The sequence below is a fragment of the Callorhinus ursinus genome, unplaced genomic scaffold (genome assembly GCF_003265705.2).
Source record: "Callorhinus ursinus isolate GAN/ISIS: 27379988/994484 unplaced genomic scaffold, GSC_fseal_2.0 scaffold25, whole genome shotgun sequence".
In the NCBI taxonomy this organism is placed as follows: Eukaryota; Metazoa; Chordata; class Mammalia; order Carnivora; family Otariidae; genus Callorhinus; species Callorhinus ursinus.
Genome location: NW_027397087.1, coordinates 35302081 through 35321119, shown reverse-complemented (window position 1 = coordinate 35321119; position 19039 = coordinate 35302081). Strand labels below are relative to the sequence as shown.

The following is a 19039-nucleotide window of genomic DNA, read 5'->3' as shown; positions in this document are numbered from 1 at the left end:
TTTGCCAAAAGCTTTTCTTAAATACCCAAACACTATCTCTAACACTCCTCTGAGAGGGCCTATTTACAAAAGCTAAAATAGAAAATTAATTTTGTCGGGCATGAATTGTGTTTAGTGAACTAATGCTGCCTCCTAGTGACCAATTGCCTTAGTACTCACAACTCCTCTAATAATCCAGTTTCGAGTTCCTTCATACTCAGCATCAAGTTTACTGTCACAATTTGTGAAATTTATATTCTTTCCTTCTATGATAAAAAGACAGATTACTTCACCTTACCTTGCAGGTACTCTACTATCCTACACTGCTTCCCTGATAACACTTTCAAAGGTCTAACCATTTATTCATTGCGTTTATTCAGTGCTGTAGATCAAAGACTGGCAAACTCCAGTCCACAGACCAAATCCAGTCTGTCACCTATTTTTGTACATAAAGTTTTATTGGAACAGAGCCATGCGCATTCATTTATGTGGTGTCTATGCCTTCTTTCACACTACAGTGAGTTCAGTAGTTTTCAATAGAGACTGTATGGTCCCCAAAGCCTAAAATATTTACTATCAGACCCTTTACAGATAAAGTTTGGCAACCCCTGCTCTAGATCAAACTTCTCTGTTCACCTATCCTAGGCTTCACTTTCCTCGTCTTAATATTTATTTCGACTCTTTACAGACTAAAAGCCATCTTAACAGAGATAACAAAAGCAAAATGGGAACTGAGGCCATCGACTTCTATTGTCTCTGGGCCTCGTATTATCTTTTGCCATTCCTCTGGAGCGCCCCCCCCCCCCCCCGCCGGAGCTCTCACTCTAACTGATCGCCCTCATCCTATCCTCCCCAGTTCATCCCCTGGGCTGCTACCCAGAGAGGCAATTTTTTAAATAGGCAAATATAATTTAACCACCTTAAACTCTTAGGGCTTCCTATTATGCCCGCGACAAAAGGGCTTGCTATTATGCCCAAGGGATTCCTACTATGCCCAAGACAAAAGCCAAACTCTTCCTTATGACATAAAATGCCCTTAATGGCCTAGGCCTTGCCTGTCAGACACCCTTTGTCCTGCTACTCTTCTCCATGTATACTCAGGGCTCAGCCATGTTGAACCAGCAGTTGCTCTATTCCCTTACATCTCTGCATTTTGCATGCCTTCATTCTCCCTGGAACACTCTCCACAGATATATCTTCCTTCTTTTGAACCACTCTTCAAGCCCAAATCAAGTATTTTCTCCTGTGGAACTTTTCCTATTTCTCTGGTAGATGTAGGGGTGCTTTACCCCTCAATTTTTTTAAAAAATATTTTTATTTATTTATTTGAAAGAGAGACAGAGATAGCGAGAGAGAGCACACGAGTGGGGAGGAGAGGGAGAAGCAGGCTCCCCAGTGAGCAAGGAGCCCAACGCAGGGCTTGATCCCAGGACCCTGGGATCATGACCTAAGCCAAAGGCAGACGCTTAACTGACTGAGCCACCCAGGTGCCCCTTTACCCTTCAGTGTTATTGTGCTGTGCATATGTACATGCGCACATGTATGTGAGTGTATATACAAAAATATACGTATCTACCAATCGATCTTCTCTAGCTTGGCATTTTGCATTATAACCTGTCTGCACTAGACAGTGAGTAACTTGAGGGCACGAATGAATTATGATTCTGATCTTGTCATCTCTAGCGTCTAATATAGATCCTACTATAGGAACTTTTCAGTTCAACGTGCCTAAGAATGCTCAGGAATTTTTTCATGGTGCTTCTAAGTCAAAAGAAATGTGTTAATAGCTCTGTTTACTCAGTAGTTAGTAAACAACTTATTAAGTGTTCATGTTCTCGCAGCTTAGTAGCCATGTGAAAAAATAATGATACATGTAAATTCAAAGAAAAAAATATACCTACCATTCTTAAAGAACCACAATTGCTTACCAATGAAATCTGTATAACTGTAGGACATTACACTACTTCTCAAGTACTCTCTCAATCTCTCTCTTAAGTAAGTAAGTAAATAAATGTCTTTAAAAAAAAGCTACTGAGAAAAAAGGTGTGCTGTTTCAACACTAAAGTTACTAAGAAGTCATAAATAAAAGGTAAGACTAAATACTATGAGTCCTAACTGATATGAATAAATGAATAAACCAAAATTTTTATGAGGAATGGGATTACAAAGGGAAAGAGAATAACTTCACATGGAGAAGGCTGGCAGACATCATCTTAATTAAAGTGGCCAACATCAATAAAGGGATAAATAGAAATTATATACCATACCACTTGATAGGATGAAATGAGAAAAATCAAAATCATTTCTGTGATATTTATGCAAAAATCTATAAAAATTGATTGTGAGGAAACATCAAAAAGCCTGAATTGAGGGTCCTTCCAGAAACTGACTTGTAATCTTCATAAATGTTAGAGTCAAGACTTGAGAAACTGTTCCTGAAAAATAGTGATGAAGGAGACCTGACAACCAAATGCACCATATGTAATATATAATTCCAAACTGGATCATTTCGCTACACAGAAATTATTGACATAATTGGTAAAATTTGAGAGTGGTGTGAGAATTAGACACTAGTAATTATTCAGTGTTTACTTCCTAATTTTGTTGGTTATATTGTGTTTATATAGGAGAATGTCTTTGCTTGCTTGCAGAACACACACACTAAAGTGTTCAGGATTGTTAGGTAATCTAATCAGCAAAGATTTTATTTATTTATTTGTCAGAGAGAGAGAGAGCACAAGCAGGGGGAGCGGCAGGCAGAGGGAGAGGCAGACTCCCCGCTGAGCAGGGAGCCTGATGTGGGGCTCGATCCCAGGACCCGGGATCATGACCTGAACCAAAGACTGAGCCACCCACTCGTGTCATTATGTCATAGATGTCATTAAAACATCTCAAATAGTTCAAGAAAAAAAAGGTTTTGCTACTGTACTTACAACTTTTCTGTAACTCTGAAATTGTTTCCATTAATTCTAGAAAATGGAAATGAACCTATAATGACAAAAAGTAAATGAGTGGTTGCCTGGGCATAGAGGTTGGGTGGGGAGAGGTAGAAAGGAGGGATAACAAAGGAGCATGAGGAAACTTTTTTGGGTAGTGGATTATGGAAAAGCTTGACTATGGTGAGGTTTCACAGGTTATATACATGTTGAAATTTACCAACTTGTACAGTTAACATGTGCAAATAATTTTATGCCCATTATACCTCAAGTAAAGCTTTTAGTAAGACATTAATTTTTTTTTTAATTTCTCAAATTAAACTGTGAAGAAGCAGATGTACAAGGACTGCCGCTCTGTGTGTAGCAGAACAGCTGGCCCTTCTCCCATCCCAGGTGATTTTCTCTCATTTCTCACCAGGCAAACACTCATGGAATGTACAAAGACAATGATTATATATAGCATCATTCTCCTTTATTTCAGGCATGAAAATAGATAAACTTCACTCAATTAAGACTTTAATGAGCATTACTACATTCTCAGCACTGTGTGAGACAGGGAAGGAAAGGAAATAAACATGTATAGGATATCTGTATATATTAGGCAAGGAAGAAGAATGGCTTCTGACTTTAAGGATTGTATACATCAGCTGGGTAGGCAAGACTGACATATAAGTTCACTGTGAGAAACATAATATATAATTAAGTACTAATTTATATAAATGAGTTAGCTTCATTTCTTACCCCACCCATTTCAGCCTCACCAGGAAGAGTAGTTTTTAAGTACCAAAGATGCTCAATTAAGAAACATGGAGGGACGCGTGGGTGGCTCAGTCTTTGGTTCAGGTCACGATCCCGGGGTCCTGGGATCGAGCCCCACATCGGGCTCCCTGCTCAGCGGGGAGTCTGCCTCTTCCTCTGCCTGCCACTCCTCCTGCTTGTGCTCTCTCTCTCTGACAAATAAATAAATAAAATCTTTGGGGAAAAAAAAAAAACACATGGAGATAAGGGTGAAAGTATGAAACCGTGTTTACAGGATAGATTTGAACAAGCTGAGGACAAAGAACTGTATCTCCATGCTGGAACAAAAGGAGGCAGAGCCCCCAGAAGACCCCTGGCATTAACGAATTCATCAACACTTGTAACTATCTGCTGGTCACCTGAGATGTCCATGATATTGCTGAGACAGAAATGTAAAATGCACACATTGTGAAAATGGCTATAGGCAATGAGTCAATTGGCAATTAAATAAACTTAGCTGACCACTCAGAATCCACATCAAAATTAGCAGAGTCTAGAAGTCACAAAACAAGTGGAGGCTTAGGATATTTTTCTAGCTCTGAGATTATCAAACTGAGACCTTAATAGGTGATATCTGAGATAGCAAAATGTTCAAATAAATCTGATATATGCAATGAAAATTAAGGCAAATTTCTTTATTACAGAACTTCTAAAAGTCTATAATATGCAAATGTGCACTGTACACCTAAAGGGTGCATTTTGCTTAGATCAGGAGTCATTAAAACATCGAAGTATAGAACATATGTAACATGCAGATAGAATGAATAAAAAAGAGCTATTTTGAGAGGTATGGGATCAATAACAAGTCCAATAGCTCCATGTGATGCTTTCTATGAGCCTCATGCTGTTCTAAGGTTTAGTGCTTTATCTTGACAACAACCCTGGCATAATTATGACCCCCTTGTCCCCCATTTTACTTTGAGGAAAATGAGATACAGAAAGGTTAAGTAAATTGCCAAAGGTCATTTGGCTAGAAAATGGTCAAGCCAGGATTGAGACTCAAGCAGTCTGGCTTTGGCACCCATGTTCTGAAACATTACATTACGTAACTTAATGAATGCCATTCTTACTCATCCATTCCAAGATATTTTTTTTAATTTTTTATTGTTATGTTAATCACCATATATTACATCATTAGTTTTTGGTGCAGTGTTCCATGATTCATTGTTTGTTCATAACACCCAGTGCTCCATGCAGAACGTGCCCTCCTCAATACCCATCACCAGGATAACCCATCCCCCCACCCCCCTCCCCTCTAGAACCCTCAGTTTGTTTTTCAGAGTCCATCATCTCTCATGGTTCGTCTCCCCCTCTGACATACTCCCCTTTTCTTCCTCTCCTGTTATCTTCTTCTTTTTCTTTTTTCTTAAAATATGTTGCGTTATTTGTTTCAGAAGTACAGATCTGTGATTCAACAGTCTTGCACAATTCACAGCGCTCACCGTAGCACATACCCTCCCCAATGTCTATCACCCAGCCACCCCATCCCTCCCACCCCCAACCACTCCAGTAACACTCAGTTTGTTTCCTGAGATTAAGAATTCCTCATATCAGTGAGGTCATGTGATACATGTCTTTCTCTGATTGACTTATTTCACTCAGCATAACACCCTCCAGTTCCATCCACGTCGTTGCAAATGGCAAGATCTCATTTTTAGTGTATTAGCCAGAATAAAAAACAATCATGATGATTAATTTAAATAAAACAACTGTGGTGATTAATTTAAACGATCGTGATGACTAATTATTAGTTAAAAAAAAAAAAACACAAAAACCGGTTAAAAAGGAAACCACAGACCCAAAATGGCATCACTTAAGGCCACAAGCCAGTAAACCAAGACTTACTACCTAACCTAACTGTAGTTTAGAACCCCTCAGAAACGTAATCTGTAACCAGTCAACCTGTGAATTTCCTGGTTAGGACTAGGAAATTTACTGATAGGCCCCTTACCTTCCCTTTAGAAGGGTGACCTTGCCTAAAACAATGGATCCTTTGCTAATAATTTCCCTTTTTCCACTCCCTCTCTACCTTTAAAAACCTTTCTTTTTCTGTAGTCATTGAGAGCTCCCCTCCACTTGCTGGACGGGATGCTGCCCAATTCATGAACTGATTAATAAAGCCAATTAGATCTTTTAAATTTACTCAGTCAAATGTTTTGTTATTTAACAGCCCTGAGTGAAACTGGGAATAAGGGACAGGTGGTACAAAATTTGTAATTGTAATTATGAATTATATAGTCATGATAATCCATAGTTTATTAAAACTAAGAAGCATTTCAAGCAAAGAATATGCACCCCCGTCTCTTAATCCACGGTAAGGAAGACAATATGGTAAGCACTTCAAACGAGCTCTCACCGTGACTCTCTTCATGTCCAGCTGGCGCAGCTGCATCATATTCTGAAGGATAGTGTGTTTGTACCATGACTCTTGAGCTATTGGATTGCCATCAAAAGTGATGTCTGAGAGAGAAGAAGAGTCAGCAAGGCAGCAAACACTTTCAAAACTGCAGGAGAGAGAGAAACCACTGGATTATTGTGAGACCTTCCAATAGTACTTTCATTTATTTAATATACATTATTATTTTAGAATAGTTTTAGATTTACAGAAAAATTAAGATAGTACAGAGTTCCCATATACTTTGCACCCAGTTTTCCCTATTATTAACATCTTGTGGTAGTATTGTACATTTTTTTACAATTATTCACAAATAATTTACAATTCATTCATTCATTCCTTACTTTCTGGCACTATAAGATTCTCTAGACTCATATTATTTCCTACCCCAGTCCTAGAATCAAACATTTCTCCAAGGAGTCATGGTTCCTTTTATTGGAGAATGGTACTGGAACCAAAGATCTGGTGGCTAGGTATACTTTTTGCCACTGGGGTGTCATTTTTTTCATGTCTTCTGCTGACAAAGCAAGGAAATATGTGTGCATACTAACCTGTGGGTATACATATTATTTGTAATATGTAACATCTATGTCTATATTAAGCTAAACATGAGTTCACACTGATGTTCCCTAACTCTAATCTATTATCAAAAGGATCATTCTAGCCTCTTTCCCTTGCTTATCTGTAAATTCCTACTCCAACAAGTAGAAATCTCTCACCAGCTCTCATCCATTCACTTAATTGTTCAATTCTAGAATATATGCATAGTGGTATCAGAATTTCCAACCTGAACCCCCATGGGAAACAACTTTATTAAGTATAATCATTATGTGTAATTCCTTTAGCATTTAGTCTTACACATCCATTTCAAAGTTACTTAGGTCAGCACCTCCCCTCCCGCCACCCCTTTCAGCAAGGCTGTTTCATACAGTTGAAATACACTTAGCTTCTCTTGTCATAGTCTATATTCATAGACTAATTCCTTCCTGGAATCCTCTAACCTCCTAAATATTTTAATTTGCATACATTAAGGTTCACTCTGTGCTTTAAAGTTCTGTGGGTTTTGACAAATGCATAAGTATCATACAGAATAGCTCCATGACCCTAAACAATCCTATTCAACCCTCCTCCTCTCTCCCTCAATCTCTGGCAACCACTCATCTTTTTACTGTCTTTTTAGCTTTGCCTTTTCCAGAATGAATGTCATATAGCTGGAATCATACAGAATATAGGCTTTTCACACTGACTTCTGTCACTTTGCAATATGCATTTAAGGTTCTGCCATGTCTTTTTGTGTCTTCAGAGAGCACACACTCTCTCTCTTTTATCACTAATATTTCATTGTCTGGATGTACCACAGTCTGTTTACCCATTCACCTACTGAAGCATCTTGGTTGCTTCCAGATTTTAGTGATTATGAATAATGTTGCTATAAATATTTATCTGCAGGTTTTTGTGTGAACATAAGTTTTCAACTCAAACTGGGTAAATACTTAAGATTGCAATTGCTGGATTATATTGTAAGACTAAGTTTAGCTTTGTGAGAAACTGCCAAACTGTCTTCCAACATAGCTGTAACATCTTGCATTCCTACCAGCTCCATATTCTCATGAGCATTTGGTATTTGTCAGGTTTTGGTTTTTTTTATATCAGTCATTCCAATAGGTGTGTAGTAGTGTCTCATTGTTTTAAAGTGCAATTCCCTAATGTCAAAGGATGGTGAACTTTTTTCATATGCATAGCTGCCATCTGTAAATCTTCTTTGCATTTATAGTTCTTGTGCCCATTTTTTAATTGAGTTGCTTCCTTATTTTTGAGCTTGTGCTCATCATGGCAAGGGCACTCCTTAACCCTCCCCTACCTCCCTTCCCCTCTGGAAACCATCAGTTTGTTCTCTATAGTTAAAAGTCTATTTTTGGTTTGCCTCTCTTTTTTTCCCTTTACTCATTTATTTTGTTTCTTAAATTCCACATAAGACTGAAATCATAAGGTATTTGTCTTTCTCTGACTGACATTTCGTTGAGCATAATACTCTCTACCTCCATCCATGTCACTGCAAATGGCAAGATTTCCTTCATTTTTATGGCTAATATTCTATTGTGTGTGTGTGTATGTGTGTGTGTGTGTGTGTGTGTGTGTATCTCACATCTTTTTTATCCACTCATCAATCAATGGACACTTGGGTTGCTTCCATATCTTGCTATTGTAAATAATGCTGCTATAAATATAGGGGTGCATGTATCCCTTTGAATTAGTGTTTTTGCATCCTTTGGGTAATTACATAGTAGTGCAATTGCTGAATCATAAGGTAGTTCTATTTTTAACTTTTAGAGGAAACTTCATACTGTTTTCCATAGTGGCTACACCAATTTGTACTCCCAACAACAGTGTACAAGGGTTCTTTTTTCTCCACATCCCTGACAACAGCTATTGTTTTTGTGTTGTTGAATTTTTGTATATCATGGATATATATAAAAATATACCTATATACATATAATTTAACAGATATAAGATATGTGAATATCTCTCCTAGTCTGTGACTTGTCTTTTCACTTTCTTAAAAGTGCCTTTCACAGGGCAGAAGTTCTTAATTTTAATGATGCCCAACTTATCAATTTTCTCTTTCATATATCATGGTCTTGGTGTTATATTTAAAAATTCATCACCAAACCCAAGAATGCCTAGATTTTCTCCTAAATTTTCTTCTAAAAGTTGTATAGCTTTGTGTCTTATATTTAATCTACAATCCATTTTGAGTAAATTTTGTAAAAGGTATAAGGTCTATGTCTAGATTCTTAATGTGAATATCCAATTTTTCCAGTATCATCTTGAAAAGACTACCCTTTCTCTATTGAATTGTCTTTGCTCCTCTGTCAAAGATTACTTGACTATATTTGTGTGAATCTGTTTCTAGGCCCTCTATTCTTTTCCACTGATATATATGTCTACTCTTTCACCAATACTACACTGTCCTGATTACTGTACCTTAACAGTTAAGTCTTGAAATAGGTTAGTGTGAGTCCTCCAATTGTGTTCTTCAGTATTGTGTTGCTATTCTAGGTCTTAGCTTTCACATACAAACCTTAGAATCCATTCATTGAGATCAACTTGCTGGGATTTTGATTGGGACTTTATAAAAATTGAGGTATATAATTGACATGCACTATATTAATTTCAGGTATATAACATAATAATTCAATATTTATATAGATTGTGAAATGACCACCACAATATGTCTAGTATAACACCCATCTCCATACAGTTACAAAATTTTTTCACAGAATTTTTTTCTTGTGTAAGAACTTTTAAGATCTACTCTTAGCAATTTTCAAATATGCAACACAGTATTAATAATAGTCGATATGCTATACATTACATTCCCATGACTAATTTATTTTATAACTGAAAGTTTGTATCTTTTGACTTCCTTCATCCATTTCACTCCCTGCCAGCCCGTGCCTCTGGCAACCACCAATCTGTTAACTGTATGTATTAGCTTGTTTTGCTTTTTTTGTTGTTGGTTTTTGTTTTTGTCTTTGGATTCCGCATATAAGTAAAATCATATGGTATTTGTTTTTCTCTGTCTGACTTATTCCACTTAGCACAATGCCCCAAAGTCCATCCATATAGTCACAAATGGCAAGATTTCATTCTTTTTTATGGCTGAATAATATATAACCATTATATATCTCTCTATCTATCTATCTATTCATCTATCCAGCTATCCATCCTACATTTTCTTTATCCTTTCATCTGTCCATTGACACTTTTTTTTTTTTAAGAGGGAGAAAGTGCACAAGTGGTCGGGAGGGGCAGAGGGAGAAAGAGAATCTTAAGCAGGCTCCATGCCCAGCGTGGAGCCTGACATAGGGCTCGATTTTACAACCCTGAGATCATGACCTGAGCCAAAATCAAGAGTCAGGCATTTAACCAACTGAGCCACCCAAGCGCCCCATCCATGAACACTTAGTTTCCAAATCTTGGCTACTATAAATAATGCTGCAATGAACGTACAGATATCTTTTCAAGTTAGTGTTTTCATTTTCTTTGGATAAATACCCAGAAGTGTAATTACTCGATCATATGGTAGTTCTATTTTTAATTTTTTGAAGACTTTCCATTTTTTTTTTATTGTTAAGACTTTCCATTTTTAAAGGGAATACTCATTTTTCTAAATAATACCACAGAGCAGGTTAGTAAAAATCATTTATATAGAATCATCCTTCATTCAATGACTATTCAAATAACTAATGTAGGGTGCCTGGGTGGCTCAGATGGTTAAGCATCTGCCTTTGGCTCAGGTCATGATCCCAGGGTCCTGGGATTGAGTCCCGCATCAGGCTCCCTGCTCCTTGGGAGCCTGCTTCTCCCTCTGCCTCTCTCTCTCTGTCTCTCATGAATAAATAAATAAGAAATCTTAAAAAAAATAACTAAACATTTAGATCTGAAAATACTTTCTTTACTAAGGCACTATATTGAATATCTCTTCTTCCTAAGAAAAGCTAGAGGATATAGAATATGGTATAGAAAATAAATAATATGTTGGCAATTAAGGTCAAGGCAAGGTCTATAGCAAGAATAAAGTTCATTATTTTTTTATTGTCACATTTAAATATTTCTTCCATGTTTCCTCTCACTCAAGGTAAAAAGATCCTCTCCTATCAGTTATTTTACCCATCTAATAGGTAAATCTCACAATTCATACACTTGTTATGGTTTTTGAGACATGTTTAGATAATTATGGGAAGACATTTTCCCCCAGTTTTACTGAGAAATAATTGACATACATCATTATATAAGTCTAAGGCATACAGCATAATGCTTAGATTTATATGTATTGTAAAATGATGACAATAATAGGTTCAGCTAACATCCATTTATCTCATATAGACACAATAACAAAGAAAAGAAAGAATAAAAAAGAGAAGAAAAAATTTCCTCCTGGTGATGAGAACTCATAGCATTTAGTTTCTTCTTTTTTTTTTTTCTTAAGTAGTCCCCATGCCCAGCATGGAGCCCAACATGGGGCTTGAACTCACAACCCTGAGATCAAGACCTGATCTGAGATCAAGTGTCAGAAGCTTAACCAACTGAGCCATCCAGGTGCCCCCATAGCATTTACTGTCTTAACAACTTTCCTATATATCATACAGCAGTGTTAGCTGGGGTCATCATATAATACTTTACATCCCTAATACTGATTTATCTTTTTTTTAAAGATTTATTTTAGAGAGAGAGAGAGGATGAGAGAATCCATGTGTGGGGAGAGGGGCAGAGAGAGAGAGAGTCTTCAAGCCAACTCTGTGCCGAGCGTGAAGCCTAACACAGGGCTTAGTCCCACGACTCATGAGATTATGACCTGAGAAGAACCAATAGTCAGACACTTAACCGACTGAGCCACTCAGGTGCCCCAGTACCAATTTATCTAATAACTGGAAGTCTGGACCTTTTGACCACCTTCTTCCAATTCCCCCTCCACGTCTAGTAACCACAAGTCGGATCTCTTTTTCTGCGAGCTTGGTTTTTGTTTTTGCTTTTAGATTCCACATATAGATGAGATCATCTATCTTTCTCTGTCTCACTTTTTTCACTTAGTATAATGCTTCAGAGTCCATCCATGTGGTCACGAATGGTAGGATTTCCTTACTTCTAGGGCTGAATAATATTCGGGTATATATATTCATGTATGTATATAAACCATAACTTCTTTATCCATTCATCCATCTCTGGAACACTTGTGTCCATGGCTTGGTTATTGTAAAAATGTTGCTGTGAACTGGGCAGTGCAGATATTTTTTAAGTTAAGAGTTTTCATTTCCTCTGGGTATATTCCAAGAGGTGAAACTGCTGGGTCATATGATAGCTCTGTTTTTAATTTTCTGAAGATCCTCCATACTCTTTTCCATAGTGGTCGTATGAATTTACAATCCCACCAACAGTGCACAGGGTTCCCTTTTCTCCACATCCATACCAGCATTTGTTATCTCTTGTCTTTTTGATAATGGTCATTCTAACAAGCATGAGGTGATAACCCATTATGGTTTTAATATGCATTTCCCTAATGACTAATGATGTTGAACATCTTTTCATATACCTGTTGGCCTTTTGCATACCTTCTTTGAAGAAACGTCCATTCAGGCCCTTTGCCCATTTTTAAATTGGGTTATATGTTTTTTTGCTATTGAGCTGTATGAGTTCTTTATATATTTGAGATATTAAGCCTTTATCAGGTAAGTGGTTTACAAATATTTTTCCCATTGCATAGGTTATCTTTTCACTTTGTTGATCGTTTCTTTTGCTGATGCTAAAAAGAAGCCTTTTAGTTTGATGCAGTACTACTTGTTTATTTTTCATTTTGTTGCTTGTGCTTTAGGTGTCATATTTTAACACGGGGCTTGAACTCACAATCCTGAGATCAAGAGTTGGATGCTTAACTAACTGAGCCATCCAGGTGCCCCCCAGATCTTACATTTAAGTTTTTAATCCATTTTGAGTTAATTTTTGTGAGTGGTGTAAGATAGGAGTCCAGTTTCATTCTTTTACATGTGAGTATCCAATTTTCCCAGTACCATTTATTGAACAGGCTGTCTTTTCTCCATTGAGTAATCTTGGCTCCCTTGTCAAATATAAGCTGGCCTGTTATACCCAGGTTTATTTCTGAGCTCTTAATTCTATTCCATTGGTCTGTCTGTTTTTATTCTAGCATCGTACTGTTTTGATGACTATGGCTTTATAGTGTAGCTTGAAATCAGGAAATGTGATGCCTTCTGTTTTGTTATTCTTTCTCAGGATTTCTCTGGCTATTTCAGGGTCTTTTGTCGTTCAAGATAAATTTTAGGACTGTTTTTTGACTTCTGTAAAAAATGTTACTGGAATATTGATAGGGAATGCATTGAATCTATATATGGCTTTTGGTAGTATCGACATTTGAACAGTATCAATTGGGAAGGCATTTTTAAAAGGCCAGTGAATACAGGTGAAAATGAGAGTTCATTAACTTAAACTTAACAATCACTACAAGCATAAATAAACTTGAACAAACATTGTCATTTTTCCCACCTAGCATTAACAAAATTATTTCTCCCCATCAATATAAAATATCTCAGAATAGTTTCTGGTGTTTAAAGGATGTTTAAAAAATGCTTCTCTTCTTCCCTGACAGTTGTTTCCATAAAGCTAAAATCAAATAAAGATGCTTCTGATAATTTCCAAACTGAAACACAAGGCAAATTTGTTTTTCTTCTACAGTGTTAAGTGAATGAAGTCATCATCCTCCATCCACAAATCTGCTTCTCTATGTATATTTCTTATCTGATAAATAATGTCACCCCCAAGTCAATTGCTGAGAAACAATCTCTTACTCAGAAATTGATGCCTGAGAATGCAAACTGGGAAGAGTCATCAAGGGATTTTAAGCAAGGGAGGGGGGGTTCTAATAGGATTAGAATAATTAGTAATTATTAGAATAATTAGTAACATTATGGGAGGTATAAAGGAAAGAAATGAGTTAAGGGCAAAAAACTAATTAGAGATTGCAATAAGTACAGGTAAAAAAGGAGAAAGGGTCTAACACATCAAAAACTAAGGCAGAAGCCATGAGAATAAAGAAGAGAGGATAGGTTCTATGGAAGCCAGGGTGTAGCATGAACGTGAGGAAGAGAGGACTCTAGAATAACACCCAGGTTTCTCTCTTGGGTTAATGATTGCATGGTGGTTACAAGGACATATACTTTGTCAAAATTCCTTAAAGTCTACACTTAAAATGGGTGGTTTTTTTAAATTACATGTAAATTATATATCAGTATATATTAATTTACAAATCAAAAAATACAAAAATTTAAATACACAAAAAAATACATATTTGACAGATCATCTTTTCATGTATCAGGTCTCTTTTATCTGGGACAGTATGTTACAATGGTGACCCATGGCTATGAGGACATGTTTCAAAAAAGCTTTCATTAAGTTTTCCTCCAACTACCACAGGATAGGATACTGAGTTCAAACTTCAAGAAATTACGTGATGTGAAAAGGAGAGGCACCAGAGCCAGTAGAGGCAAGAGAACCCTTCTATGCTGAAGAGCATTTTTCTTCAATGGCCCAGCATATCTAAACAGAATTCAGTTGTAAGGTTCCTGAGGGCTAAAAATGTGCTATGAACACTATCCCAAAACCTAACATAGTGCCTCGCATCTAGTAAGTGTGGGATAAGGTTTTGGTAAATGAATGAAAGAATATGATGATAAATGGACATGATTTCAAAAGGCTTATCCTTGATTATAAAAATTAATACATAATTTTTCTTACATTAGTCTTAGAATTATTTAAGAGCTATCATGCTATCAGGAATCATGATGATCTGATATCTGTCACTAATCAGGTAAGTGTACTGAAAAGTGGAAACAGTATGTCCAGAAGCATGGAGAGGCTGGAAAACTTCATTTTATTGTAGGTAAATCCTGATTTTATTGTTATTTACTTATTTTTTTAAGATTTTATTTATTTGAGAGAGAGAGCACAAGCAGGGGGAGTGGCAGAGGGAGAGGGAGAAGCAGCTCCCCCCACAGCAGAGAGCTCACCATGGGGCTTGATCTCAGGACCCTGAGATCATGACCTGAGCCAAAGGCAGATGCTTAACCGACTGAGCCACCCAGGCGTCCCTACTGTTATTTAATATTTATTTACAAGTTGGACTGCAGAGAGTCTATGATTTTTTTTTAAGATTTATTTATTTAGGGGCACCTGGGTGGCTCAGTCAGTTGAGTGTCTGCCTTCGGCTCAGGTCATGGTCCCAGGGTTCTGGGATCGAGCCCCTCATTGGGCTCCCTGCTTAGCGGGGAGCCTGCTTCTTCCTCTGCCTGCTTGTGCCCTCTCTCTCTCTCTGACAAGTAAATAAAATATTAAAAAAGATTTATTTATTTTAGAAAGGAAGTGTGAGTGGGGGGAGGGGAAGAGGGAAAGGGAAAGAGAGAATCCTGAGCAGACTCTGAGCTGAGCGCAGAGCCTGACGTGGGGCTCAATCCCACCACCCTCAGATCATGACTTGAGCCGAAACCAAGAGTCGGATGCTCAGCTGGCTGAGCCACCCAGGCGCCTATGAGTCTATGATTATTTCTTACTGCAAGTATAATTTTAAACTAAAATGACTATAACTTTTCCTAGCCCTAATGCTCAAGTATTCCTTTGGGGAATGTAATTAGTCCAATCATTACAAAATGGGCGGTGTTAAACACAAAACTGCACAGTGTCTTCACTGAATAAAAATATAAAGCACATTAGTGAATATAGAAGAAAATCCTATGTCCAGTGAATGTAGTCATTAGGAAGTACTTCAGAGATCTAGAAGACCTGCTGATGCCCACCTGGTCTATGTCTATAATTCAAGCACAACCAAAGAGGCACCAGGAGTAGGAAAATCATTGCAATCTTTAGCAGGTACTGTCCTGGCAACCCTTTCCAGGTCAGCTGCTAGCACTGATATTCAGACTAAAGTCCTTATGCTTTGAAGAGTTTTATTAAAGTAAAAATAAATCCATATTTGATCCAGAAGATTCCTCACAAAATTTCATTTCCATATGCAAGGCATTTGACCAATAAACATGCCATACATTCCTAGAAATGCACTGACAAAGTACATATGATTTTAAAGACATTCTCTAATCAAATGAAAGAAGACTCGTTAAGTACAAATCCAGGCTAATGAAGGGTTACATCATACCTAACCAAAGAAAATCAAAATCAGATTGTAAAACAAAAACACATGGAAATAGGACAGTAAGTACAATGAAGTACTGCTGGCTTCTAAGAACAGTCTCTTTCTTTTTAAGAATACTCGGTTGCTTGCCTCTTCTGAGTACCAAAAATGGAAAAGCTTGGGTCCAAAGGCTGACATTTAATTCATAAGTTGACTTTAATCTTTTTCCAGATTACTCATGCATTTGTTCTTTCCTAGTGGTCTCCTCCCAATGCCACATCTGCTTCCTATCTGCTAAAGAACCTTCAGAGGAACAATGTGTCCCTACCGACCAAAACTCACATTTCAAAAGGAAAAGAACATATTTCAGTCCATTTTGCTTACTTGCTAAAATACAGAGAAAATAAAATTCCCATATATGCATGTATACCACATAGATATTTAACTAACAATCCCCAAATATCAGTCAAATTTCTCCAATTAGAAAGTTCTCCAAAAAGTAAGTTAGATACTTTAGAAAAAGGGTTTTACTCTTTCATATCATTAAAGTACCATATATTCTGAAATAACCTTAACAAAACCCCACTTAGGGGTGCCTGGGTGGCTCAGTTGGTTAAGCGACTGCCTTCAGCTCAGGTCATGATCCTGGAGTCCCGGGATCGAGTCCCGCATCGGGCTCCCTGCTCAGCAGGGAGTCTGCTTCTCCCTCTGACCTTCTTCCCTCTCATGCTCTCTCTCTACCATTCTCTCTCTCTCTCAATAAATAAATAAAAATCTTTAAAAAAAAAAACCTCACTTATTTTATATTGATCAGTGAAAATTTTACTGAATAGTTACTATGTAACTAGCAGGCTGAAATGAAATGGAACAGTAGAATAAATCATGTGTTCTCATAAGAACTAAAATATACACAACTGACAATATAAAATACCTAGAAAAATGTACAATAACATATAATTAAGGATTAAAGAATGAAGCACAGTTCAAGAAAAGAGCACATAATGAAGGTGTTTGTCTGATAGAATGAAGTTTGTGGACTGAGGCTCTTGCTAAAAACAACTAAAAATGCTACATAAGATATACTTTAAAAATCTTTTCAAGTACATCCATGACCTGCTAAAAAAAAAATGAGAAATACACAGGTTTAAAAAAAAAAAAAAGTAAAGGTGGTAACCCTAAGAGGTAACCAGAATGTTGAAACTAACCTTTTTGCTGTGAGGGCATTTATTGAACCCAATGAACTTGAACTTTGGTTCATAAAATCTTCAAAGCTGGGGAACAGAAGAGAAATCCCAGGGGCTTCCCAAGTTGGAGAGTCTAACTGGAGACTTATCCATAAGTCTGAGACCCAAGGACTAGACTTTCAATATAGAGTTAATTAGTTATAAACTTTCCTACCCACTACCCGAGATATATAGCCCATCTCAAAACCTGGGGCTAGGAAGGGGAGGAAAATTCTTCCCTGATTACTCGTAACCACAAACCACAATTTGCAGCCTGAATTCACACTAAATGGGTGGTCTAAAATATTTTAAGAGAACTGATATTTTGAAGACGTCTAAGGCTGGTTAGGCCTATAGGCATCTGACAGAAACAAATGAAACTCCTTCATGGAGGAACCTACCATCATACAAGACCCCAAAGAATTTCTAAAGATAAAGTACCAAAAAATATATAGCTCATAGTTCAAAAGGAAATAAAACACTCTGATTGACAGATAGCAGAAACAACAGGTGACATAGATTGGCTAAGACTTTTTCAGATAATTGGATTATGAAACATAGGATATAAAAATATTATATGGGCACCTGGGTGGCTCAGTTGTTAAGCATCTGCCTTCGGCTCAGGTCATGATCCCAGGGTCCTGGGATCGAGCCCCGCATCGGGCTCCCTGCTCGGCCGGAAGCCTGCTTCTCCCTCTCCCACTCTCCCTGCTTATGGTCCTGTTCTCGCTACTCCTCTCTCACTCTCTCTCTCTCTCTCTCTCTGTCAAATAAATAAATAAATCTTTAAAAACAAAACAAAAACATAAAAACATATTTCAAGAAATAAAATTGGGACACCTGGGTGTCTCAGTGGGCTGTTAAGCTTCTGACTCTTGATTTCGGCTCAGGTCATAGTCTCAGTGTCATGAGATTCAGCCCCGGGTAGGGCTCTGCACCCAGAGTCTGCTTGAGATTCTCTCCCTCCCTCTCTGCCCCTCCCCCCCCCCGCTAGCACTCTTTTTCTCTCTCTCTCTAAATAATGAATAAAATCTTAAAAAAAAGAAAGAAAAACAGGTTTGAAAATATGAGTAAACTCCAAGAAGATTTGAAGACACAGAACTTCCACAGACTAGAAAAATATTTTAAAAAATTAAAGTAGAAAAAGTCAAAGGCAGTCAATGGAAATAAAGGGAATCAAGCATTTACATGCCTTTCCTGCATAAACTGTTCTTCAGGGTAATCAAAAAGTCAATCAAAGTTTTCTTTATAGAAGAAATACAGCTTAAAAAGATGAGGAATGATGGAATATCACCATTTTGTAATCCCTAAAGAAATAGCGGATCCAGACAATGATCATCAATGACTGCTAAAATACTGAAAAGATGATGGGGGACTTTATTAAAAATGGAATAGGTGGACAACAGGTGAACCCAATAATGAGTTTTGGCATTACAGGAAGCAAAACTACCACACACTGTTTTCCCTCCCTTTACAATTCTTTCACTTTCTTGTGTCTCTCTTTTGGTTCTCCTTAACAAATAATCATCTATTTTGATACTTGTTAAGTAATGTTAGTTACTTAGCCACTAAAATTATTTTTAGTACATGATGGTAGTAGGGGTTCTTAGAAACAAGATGGTTTTAAAGAATGTAAAGACACTTTCTTTTTTTTTTTAGATTTTATTTATTTATTTGAGAGAGCGAGAAAGAGAGAGAGAGCACATGAGAGGGGGGAGGGTCAGAGGGAGAAGCAGACTCCCTGCCGAGCAGGGAGCCCGATGTGGGACTCGATCCCGGGATCCGAGGATCATGACCCAAGCCGAAGGCAGTCGCTTAACCAACTGAGCCGCCCAGGCGCCCTAAAGACACTTTCTAATAATAAGCCATTATTTTTTGTCATGAAGCAAAAATATGGCTGAAACAAATAAAAAAATTTTTACACACATGAAAAAAATCTCCAAATTTCCATTGGGAAAGTATTAGACTAGTTAAACCCTCTTGTCACAGTGTTTAAAAGATTTTAAGAAGCTAA

At 37.3% G+C, this 19039-nt stretch overlaps 1 protein-coding gene across 5 annotated transcripts in view; it reads right to left on the bottom strand.

Moving 5' to 3' along the window:
- The window catches only part of LRRC49 (leucine rich repeat containing 49), a 168602-nt gene that overhangs the window by 69925 nt on the left and 79638 nt on the right, over positions 1 to 19039 (bottom strand). For all 5 annotated transcript variants that reach the window (XM_025884467.2, XM_073877295.1, XM_073877296.1 and 2 more), the window contains one exon: positions 6070 to 6217. In XM_025884467.2, coding sequence (XP_025740252.1) covers positions 6070 to 6217 — 148 coding nt within the window. The remainder of the gene's footprint in view (positions 1 to 6069; positions 6218 to 19039) is intronic.